The following is a 10,738-nucleotide window of genomic DNA, read 5'->3' as shown; positions in this document are numbered from 1 at the left end:
TTCCTTAAAAGGCCTAATCATAATTTTTATTTTCCCCTGGAAGTCAGAGTCAATTACTCCTGGGGAACTTCAAAGTTTTTCTTACAATTTGAACTCCTTCCAATTATAAGACAGAAAGTACCTGAAACTAATGGCCCATTAAATCTTGTCACTACCAATTGTACTTCCTCATAAAGAGAAACCAGATAATCTTTGTCTATTGCAAGATCTAACCTTACATTTCCTGGTGTTGGTCTTAGCAGATCTAAGATGTTAAATTCAGGGGTGAGAGGATTTAAGTTACTTTGTTCGTCCTCTTTATGCCCTCTTTTTACTTCAGGGATGAGGGCTTGCCCCTGGAGGCTAAACTTCGTTATTGGAGGTCTGCCTTTCCCTGGTGCAGTCACAACTAATGTGATCCTGCTGATCACAAGAAAAGTATGAAAATTTTTGATTGTTACCTCCTTTTAAGTTCTGAACCACAGGTGCAAAAACCTTGCAAAGCTACAGCGTAGGTCATACCCTGAACCACCGCTGGTGCGGCATCCATACATGATTCAATTTAATCTCGCCTAGTCCCTGGTTTTCTAATTGGTCTGATTAGTTTCTGCCAGAGAGTATATCACTCTATACTGCCAGGACCATGCCCGTTCTTGGACTGTGAATGCCCCATGATTCTTACCTACTCGCCTTCTTAGTTCAGCCTTTTCTCTGCTGAGGAGTCTGCAGCACTCTGGCAAGGTTCTATTCTTATGTGAAAAAGTATATAAGAAAGAGGGCAGAAAGCTTACCTTACTTCAAGCCCCATGAGTTGAGTGCCACCTGTCACAGACCGTCTCAGTTGGGCCTAGGTTCTTGGGAACAGGAATTCTCAAAGCGTTGGTGCACAAGAATTTGGCAAAAATGACAAACAGACAAACTCACGAGAGAGTTTACATCTCAGTGTATTTTGTAGACAAACAGTCTAGAATTTTATACACATTTTTTTAAAAGAGAGAGTGTTTTGTGGCTACATTTTTCCATGGAGTAGATTCAAGGAAATCAGTGAGCAATCAGACATACACAATGCAAGTACAAAATAAAAAGTAATAGTGTTGTCATAATTTGAATTACAACTTTAAATGAAACAATACAGGGTACAGAATACACACTTAAGTCATCATCACTTTTAAGTTACTGACTTGGTATCAGTATATATGTGTCCCCTTTTTAAAGGGTCAATGTTCTCTCATAAACAGAACTTATGTCTAATACCTCTGTGTCAAAACAGTTTTTTTTCTTTAGTTCTCCTTTCTAATATCTGAATGTCACTATTTGGAACTTTTTAAAAAACACTTTATTTCTTTGTAAGCCATAATATACATTCTTAATCAATGATTAATTCTTAACCATGTTTCTTCTAATAACTGGAACAAAACTTAGTGGTAAACTCCAAGGCTGAACAGTCCCTGGCTGCAGTCCCAAGTTAAGGGTGTCTCATAACAACGTTGTCATACCTTAAAAGTCCTGATATAAGAGTAAAGTTAGGAAAATGAATAAAAACAAAATATTCCAATACAATGAAAAAGAAAAGAGCTACAATCAGTTACTCCTGACAGGAACATCAGACCCATTGCAAGAGCTCTCCCTGGCCAGGGGTCGTCGCCTCGGGTTGTACAGTAACATTTGTCACACAGACTCCACTAGAGGGGTCATGACAACCTTGGGTCCAGGTAAGTGAGAAGCTGAGAGATCTCCAATCTGAAAGCCTCTTAAGTGCCCAACAGGCTTCCTTGGTACAGTGGACAATGTGGGTTTTGGTTCAAGCCTGACTCACTTTGCTGATTTGCTGTCTTTGTCCCAAGTGGGCCAGGCTGTCAAGGAGCCAGTGGAAAGAGAGCCACACCCAAAGCTACTCAGATATCCCAATGGCTTCATTTGCTTATTTTCTGTGCGTCCTAGATGGACCAGTATAGAGAAGAGTATGTGGAGAGAGGTTCAAGACTAAAGCTGCTCGTGTGTCCCTCAGGCCTCCTCAGGAAGATGGGTAATGTGGGGTGCAGCCCATGACCACCTCATCTCTGCTGTTAACTGTCTGTGTCCTAGACATGCCATGCAAGTGAGGAGTGGGCAGAGAGTGATCCAAGCCTGAAGCTTTAACATATTAAATGCACTTATTGTTTATTTGCAGTATATTTTCATGACTCAAGATAACTGCCATTCAAGTTTTACCACATTGCTTACATTCATAGGGTTTCTCTGCAGTATGTGTTCTTTTATGTATTACAATATGACCATGATATACAAAGGTCTTTCCACATTCGTTACATTCACAGGATATCTCTCCAGCACATACGCTTTTATGTATTAGGAGACAGAGTGTTACATGCAAAGGCATTATGACATTAGTAATATTCATAAGGTATGAATGAAAGCATAAATTCTTTCATGCCTTTGAAGAAAACTGTGCTGTGCAAAGGCTTTACCACACAAATTACATTCATAAAGTTTCTATCTCATATGAATTCTTTCATGCCTTTGAAGAAGACTCTGCTTAGAAAAGGTACTACCACATTGATTACATTCATAAAATTTCTCTTCTGTATGAATTTTTTCGCAGAAGACTGGCCTGAGAAAAGGCTTTACCACATTGATTACATTCATAAGGTTTCTCTCCTGTATGAATTCTCTTATGCATTTGAAGATGACTGTGCTGTGCAAAGGCTTTACCACACTGATTACATTCATAAAGTTTCTCTCCTGTATGAAGTCTTTCATGCATCTGAAGATGACTGTGCCATGCAAAGGCCTTACCACATTGATTACATTCATAAGGTTTCTTTCCTGTATGATTTTGATCTTTCCTGTATGATTATGCCTTTGAAGAGAACTGTGATCTGCAAAGTCTTTACTATATTGCCTACATTTATAAGATTTCTCTCTTGTAATATTTCTCTCATGCCTTTGAAGATGACTCTGACATGCAATGGCTTTAACACACTGATCACATTCATATGGTTTCTTTCCAATATGATTTCTTTCATCCCTCCAAAGACGACCTTGACATGCACCAGTTGTACCACATTGGTTATCTTCATGGGTTATTTGTTCAGTGTGTGTTCTTTTATGTATTTGGAGACTACTGTGATGTGCAATGGCTTCACCATATTGAATATTGTCCTTTGCTTTCTCTCCAGTATGAGTACTTTTATGCCTCTGAAGATGACTGTGATATGCAAACAATTTACCATGTTGAGTAAATTCAGAGGGTTTTTTTCTCCACTATGACTTCTTTCATTCCTGCAAAGATAATTGGCACAAGTGAAAGCTTTAACACATTCATTACACTAATGAATATTTTCATCTGTATGATTTAATTTTACATTTTAGTCTAATTATAAAGAAGAATAACCAGAATTATGGAATGTTCGCTTTTTTTTACGTTCATGGTGTTCCCAATCATTATGGGTTGTTTTGCATCCTTGAAGATAACTGTGACGGTAAGAGCATTTATTACATTTAATACATTTACAATAGCCTTTTAATATATAAGAAGATTTTCACATAATGGAAGAGAAATGGTAGAACTCAGAGCTCTATCACAATGATTGCATTCATAAATTTTCCTATAGTGTGACTCATACTATATTTGCAAAGTGAGCTGAGAGAAACAGAGGAATTTCTCATTCCCATTACTTAAGAAGATTTTCTACAGTCTAAGTTTGTGGATTAATTGCCAATGAAGTTGGAAAACCAATTAATCGTAACCTTGTATTAAATTCAGAAAGTCTAGTCACAATAGGGACTACTACATATCTTCTTATTCTTCTGAGTTAGAGGGGAGCACATTGCTTCTTTCAATACCTCTAAGGTCACATGGCTAGCATCCATTGTGACATATGACATATTTATGAAAGGGAGAATAACAAATTAAAGGGTTCCCCACTATAGTCACACAGTTTGACTTTTGCTTTCCTTATACACATATGTAAAGATTAAAGTTTCTCCATAATAACATTCTTGCCTCTCATAAACTTCCCACTCACTAAACTTTGCAACATTCCTGCATAAGATGAGGAAAACAAGCTTTATGATAGAGTATTTGATTATTAGCTGCTTTGAACATAGACTTATTGCCTATGCAATGGACATAACTCCTGTAATATCTAAGTGGAATGAGACTAAACAGTTGTATAGCCTAGCTCTCATGGGGCTGTGATTCAAATGGTAATATCTGTTAATGCATGGTTTTCTTGTCTTCTTTCTTAGAGAAATGCTTTGTAAACATAAACCAGATACCAGCCATTGAAGTACCTGGTTTTGTGAGAAATTAATAATCATCACTATACTTAAGGCAGTGCATTTTTACACTGTTGATTTTTCCTGAAAACTTGCAGGACATATTGAAATTGTTCAGAGGCACATTTGTATCAACTTGTGTATGGTAATTACCTTCCATGTCTTCTATAACATTAAAAATGTTCTTGAGAATTGTATTGTGGTCTTCCAAATTGTAGCTTAAAATGTAGTAGCAGAAATTGATTAATTTTTTTTTTTTGGAAATAACACAAAATTTAAGTTAGCATCTTCAGTAAAGATTAGAGACATCACTGATTTATTTACCTCATTCTCAATTGAACTTACAACAAATAACTGTATCAACAAAACAGTTGTCCTTACATTGTAAAAAGATAAAAGAAATCACTGTCTTATCTATATCAGTGAGGTTCTTATAAGTCTCCAGCATCACATCTTTGTAGAATCTCTTCTAGGAAGGATCCACATGGCATAGACCAGGTTGACATCCAGTTCAATGAGATATACCTGCCTCTGCCTCCTGAGTACTGGGATTAAAGGCAAGAGACAGTACAACAGTCTGCCCATCAACCATCAATTATTGTAGTTAGTAACTATTCATACAATTTCTCTGATGTGCTCTCTCTCTCTCTCTCTCTCTCTCTCTCTCTCTGTGTGTGTGTGTGTGTGTGTGTGTGTGTGTTAATTGACATTTCTTTTGCAATGCTATATCCTATTCAAATGGTGCAGAAATTACAGAGGTGAACTTAATTATTCAGTTTCCTTCTAAAATGACTTAGTGGTTGCATTAGGACTTCTGTGTCAGGAAATGAGTGGGGAAAGCACCAGAATTATATGAACATATTGTCAATGAAGTATACATTAATTGTTGTCACTACCATGCTTTCTGTTTTACACATGTATGGGACATTTAAGGATGCAGTGACTTATGATGATGTGCATGTATTCTTCACTCAGGAGGAGTGGGCTTTGCTGAATCCTTCCCAGAAGAATCTCTACAAAGATGTGATGCTGGAGACCTACAAGAACCTCGCTGCTATAGGTAAGACAGGTAATTTCCCTTACCATTTTAAAGGAGAGGACAACTATTGCTCTTCTGTTGGTGGTGTTGCTGTTGTTATTGATGCTTTTCTCTAATTTTAATAGAGAAGGAAGAAGAATGAGGTGTATAAATCAGGCATGGTTCTAAAGTTGACTGAAGATAATAACTTAAATTTTGCCTAATTTCCAATAATATATATCATACATTTTCTGTTATATATTTTAGGCTACAATTGGGAAGACAATAATACTGAATATTGTCAGAGTCCTGGAAGACTTGGAAGGTAATTTTTATGTGAGAGCTGATATGCATATGAATTTTCATAATGCCTCTGAGGAAATTTTAATGTTTCCCAGAAGTTTTAAAGAAAAACAGCGGTGCAAAAAAAAAAGTTACTACCTTAAGTGTATTGATGATTATTAAATTCTCACAAACCCAAATACCTTAATGCCAGGTATCTGATTTGTGTTTGCCAGGCATTCTTCTAAGAAAGAAAACAAGGAAACCATGCCATAATAGATATTACCATTTGAATCTTATCACCATTAGAGCTATGCTGTAGAACTGCCAATCTGTATAGTCTCATACCACATAAATATTTGCAAAATGTATGCACATTGAATAGTTGATAAGTATATGTGTAAAATCTTCTAATAAGCAAATAGTCCACAGTAAAGTTGCTGTTGTTCATATACTGTAGAAATGTAGCTAAGTTTAGTGACGGGGCAGTTCATAAAAGTCAAGATGTTGCTCTGGAGAAACTTTAATCCACATACTACATGGACAAAATGTCACACTGTGAATGTGGAAATCTTTTATTCCTTATTTTTCCTTTAACATGTATATAATTTGTCAAAATGAATACAAGCCATGTGAGCACAGGGATCCTTAAAGAAGCAATTTATCTCTCTCTCCCCCCCCCAAATAATCAGAATATATGTTACAGTCCACACTTTGTGTATTCTTTCTGAATGTGATAAAATTTTATAATTACTTTATTATTAAATATTAATTAATAATGATTAAATTGTTAATTAAAAAGTGAAAGAAAATTCACTGGCCACACTATAGCAGGGAGGTTCTTGTAGGTGTCCAGCATCACATCTTTTTAGAGGCTTTTCTTGTAATGAATCTAGCAAGTGTGAAGTGAAGTGACGTTCACATACTGATCATCATTGGTCATTGCATTGTAAAATATCCAATACATGTGAATTACAGAAATCATGATAGTAATAACACTAAATCTATACTGTAGGCTCAGTTTCCTTAACCAATATATTTTATTAACAACTTATTAACCGAGCCTACATCACTTATAGCCCGACTAACCAAAACCATAGGAAATAAGGATTAAGGAACACAACAACAAAACTGTAAGGATATCAGTCCCGAGGAATGATTCTTCTGGTGTAGTGAGCAGGATTTCTTCTGCTGGAACCTGGAGTAACCAGATCCTGGAACCACAACAGGATCTGGAGCCCCAAAGCCTTCCCTCGAGTGGTTCTCTCTAGGAGCGTCTTGAAGTGAAGAGATGAATAGCCAAAACTACCCGACGTCTCCAATGAGCCCCCTCTCTACTTCTGGGCTCATTTATATATCTCCTCCCAGAGTCTGTTCACGGGATCTTTTCAGCTGGCAACAATCAAGCTCCCACACAAGGTGGTTGTTCTTCTAGTGGATTAACCTCACCTGTTCTTTCACAAGACCGTTTACCACTATACTGTATTTGGAATTAACTAATTAGTTACTAAATATTAATAAGTTAATTGTAAACTTGTATCACATTCAGAAAATCTACTCTAAATTGGAGAAATGATAATAAACCTAGCTAATAGAATTAGTTTTCCAACTTCATTGGTAATACATCCACAATCTCCTGGGAGTACTAGGAATGTGAAAATTCTTCTGTTTGTTCTGCTCCTTACTAATGTAATGTGACTCACACTATAGGAGAATTTATTAATTCAATCCTGTGGTAAAGCTCTGAGTTCTTCCAGTTCCCTGCAAATATGTGAAAGGCCTCATACAAAAACGGGTGCTATGATATGAGCCATGTAAAGAGTGGTCTTACAACACAGGCATCTTCAGTGATGCAAAACAACCCACAATAAAGGGGGAAACTATGTATGTAACCTACTTGATAAAACCTTGAGATCTGATTCCTCTTTACAATTAGACTGAATTGTAAGATTAATTTATACAGATAAAAAGATTCATCTGTGTAATGAATTTGGTAAAGCTTACACATGTACCAATTATCTCTGCAGGCATGAAAAAACACATGCAGGAGAGAAACTATACAAACACAATCAATTTGATAAAGCCTTTTCCAAACACAGTAATCGCCAAGTGCAAAAAAGAACATCTACAAGAAAGAAACCCTATGAATGTTACCAGTGTGGTGTGGCCTTTTCACGCTGTGGTTATCTCCGAATACATGAGAAAACACATACTGGAGAGAAACCCTACAAATGTAGTCAGTATGATCAAGCCTTTTCAAAACACTGTAAACTCCAATTACATGAAAGAACACATACAAATGTAATCAATGTGGTAAAGCCTTTTCACATTGCAGTTATCTGCCAATACATCAAAGAACACATACTGGAGAGAAGCCCTATGATTGTAAGCCCTATGACTGTAAGCAGTGTGGGAAAGCTTTTTCATGTCCCAGTAATTTCCAAATACATAAAAGAACACATACAGGAGAGAAACCCTATGATGGTAACCAGTGTAATGAAGTATTTTCACATCATGGTTATCTCCAAATACATAAAAGAGCACATACTGGAGAGAAATCCTATGAATGTAACCAATGTGATAAAGTCTTTTCAAGAAAGAGTTGTTTTCAATAACATAAAAAAAAGCACATACTAGAAAAAAACACTATGAATGTAATCAGTGTGATAAAGCCTATTCAAAACCCAGTTATCTCCATTTACATAAAAGAATGCATACTGGAGAGAAACTCTATGAATGTAACCAGTGTGGTAAAGCTTTTGTACAGCATAGTGGTCTCCAAATACATGAAAGAACACATACTGGAGAGAAACCCTATGAATGTAACCAATGTGGTAAAGCCTTTTCACAAAACGGTCATTTCCAAAGACATAAAAGAACACATACTAGAGAGAAACCCCAGGAATGTATCTAATATGATGAAGCCTTTATATATTTCTATACCCTTTATTATCATGAAATAATGCTGGGGAGAAACCCTATGGATATATTAATATGTGTGTATGACAAATGAAACCTTTGCATTATCATCTATCAGGAAGAGATGTCATCAAGTAGTATGATCAGCAATCAACTGCATGTCTCACAACATTGCTTGATGTGCTATGGATATGTATATATTATTTGATGTTCCTTGATTCTTCATGCTTTCATTCACTATCCATTTGGCACCTCATCCCTTATTAGGGAATTATGTATTGATGTTAGATATTGTAACAGCAAGGAGCTCTATATTGAAAACATATTTGTCATTAGGGGGTGGTATTGGGGGTGGTGTAATATGATTATGGGTTTTTAACCCATAACAGATATGTGGAGACTGTTAGACAACATTTTTTTGGTCTACGTTTTGCCTTCTTAAATATGGTGAGCAAAGGTCTGCTTGCCAGAATTGCCTGCCACAGACATTTCCCACTGAGCCACCGCACTGATTCTCAAATAAGATTGGTTGAAACATCAGTAAGATATTGTCTTCTTTTCAAATTGCAAACACAATCATCTAAGGATAGAGGAAAACATGATTTGAAAATGACTTTTGCTATATTTTTTAATGTGTTAGTTTATTCATAGGAGTAAACAGTTGTTCATGCCACTTGTTAGAACCACAAATCTGTGCCATTCAGAATTGTCTCAGTGGGTGAAGTTAGTTGCTGCTAAGCCTGATACCCTGAGTTCAATATCTGTGAGATTCATGTTACTCCTAGATCTTTTTCTCTCTCATTTGTGCCCATGGGCTGCAGACTACGCACACTAGCACATATATAAATAATTTTGAAACCCAAACAAGGGCCAATGAGGTCACTTGAACCAAAGGACTCTGAGTTTTGTCTCTATACTTTAGTGTAGAGTTTAGTGACATGTTATACATAAACATGGTTACATAACAACCTCATTTTCAGAGTATTCATAAAATGACTGAATTGCTCTAGATCAAGCGATCTCATTAGATTTTCATGTGCATGAAATTAGTACTGTTCATTGCAGTTATATTCATGGTGGCCTACATATGAAAATAACCTCAGTGCTTATTGGCTGAGGACAAACCGGTGCCTTAGGAGGACATCAGGCTAAGAGAATGAAGAGAGTTGCAATGGTTAAAAGATTATATACACTTATAAAGGGCTCTCACAGGCAGTTGTGGTTGAACCATGAGACAGCATAAAATAACAGCAAAGGCCCTCTCAAATTCCATTTTCTACCATCTGATTTTAATTATGGTGCACACTTATTTCTCAGGTGGGTGTGAGGGATTCCTCAATCTTCTGTAGGGAGCAATAGAAAAGGAAGCGCAGAAAGCAGAGAGGCTAGCTGAGACAGTCACCTTCAAACTTTTTTCTTTTAATATTTTAGTTGCTACATGGAGGAGCAAAATAAAATATCAACATGTTGGTAGCAACAGTTGTTCTAAAGATGAGAAGCAAATGTGCTGTTACAGTATGTTGTAAAAAGAAAAACAAAACCAAAAAGTTGTTTTATTCGGGTGGTATGAGAGATTTATGTCAATAAATCAGCACTGCATTCAAAAGTAAAAATTGCTTGAAGAAAGATTGACTTGTTCGAATGACAGTAAATTATAGTTGATCAAAAATGTAATAATTTTAGACAAGTGACTCATCTCTTTTCTTTGTTCTAATTAAATGACTTTCCTTAGATGGTAAAGCTTTTATTTTTGTTTTGGAGAATGTGTGTAAATGTTTAAATTTTTATGTATCCATTTGTTTATTTTTAATGCACTATATAATTAATAGGGCTATACTGTATAATATTATATATATTTCTAATATTTTAATAATTATACAAACACTAATTTTCCTTTTAAGAAGGAAGGGTTCCTTCTCTTCAACTGCTTTGGGTGTCTAGTCTACTTGCCCTTCTAAATGTTAAGCATCCTCCCTAGGGTCCTCCTTGTTATTTAGCTTCTTTAGGTCTGTGGATTGTTGTGTGGTTATCATGTATTATGTGGCTACTACCTGCTTCTATGTGAGTATATATACTATGTGTGTGTGTGTGTGTGTGTGTGTGTGTGTGTGTGTCAGCATATGGATTACCTCACTCAGGACGATCATTTCTAGTTCCATCCATTTGTCCTAAATTTTCAAAATTTTCTTGTTTGTAACAGTTGAGTAGTATTGAGGATGCAGGAAGTCCAGATGAGACCAGATACCTTGGGGTCAGATGATA

General features: G+C 36.2%; 1 protein-coding gene and 1 long non-coding RNA gene across 2 annotated transcripts; one reads left to right on the top strand and one right to left on the bottom strand.

Annotated features, from left to right (window-relative positions):
- Positions 1 to 905: 905 nt before the first annotated feature.
- Positions 906 to 4,479, bottom strand: LOC311597268. The gene is made up of 2 exons (XR_014779160.1): positions 4,411 to 4,479; positions 906 to 3,258 (listed from the first exon to the last, which is right to left on the bottom strand). It is a non-coding gene; the product is annotated as an uncharacterized lncRNA (long non-coding RNA).
- Positions 4,479 to 10,089, top strand: LOC311597262 (uncharacterized protein). The gene is made up of 4 exons (XM_084781479.1): positions 4,479 to 4,860; positions 5,233 to 5,317; positions 5,543 to 5,600; positions 7,585 to 10,089. The coding sequence occupies exons 2-4, from the start codon at positions 5,284 to 5,286 to the stop codon at positions 8,192 to 8,194; spliced, it is 702 nt and encodes a 233-aa protein (XP_084637605.1). The 5' UTR covers positions 4,479 to 4,860; positions 5,233 to 5,283; the 3' UTR covers positions 8,195 to 10,089.
- The last annotated feature ends 649 nt before the right edge of the window (positions 10,090 to 10,738 follow it).

This window comes from Acomys minous, assembly GCF_964271855.1.
Source record: "Acomys minous genome assembly, chromosome: 5".
Lineage (NCBI taxonomy): Eukaryota > Metazoa > Chordata > Mammalia > Rodentia > Muridae > Acomys > Acomys minous.
The sequence above is the reverse complement of the archived record's forward strand: the minus strand, read 5'-3'. Positions and strand labels throughout refer to the sequence as shown.

What these genes read in the sequence shown, in the direction of transcription:
- LOC311597262 (XM_084781479.1), top strand. Translation starts at nt 5,284, where the DNA reads ATGCTGGAGACCTACAAGAACCTCGCTGCTATAG. An exon ending in CAAGAACCTCGCTGCTATAG is followed by an intron (nt 5,318 to 5,542) that starts GTAAGACAGGTA and finishes TATATATTTTAG; the next exon opens with GCTACAATTGGGAAGACAAT. An exon ending in AGTCCTGGAAGACTTGGAAG is followed by an intron (nt 5,601 to 7,584) that starts GTAATTTTTATG and finishes TTATCTCTGCAG; the next exon opens with GCATGAAAAAACACATGCAG.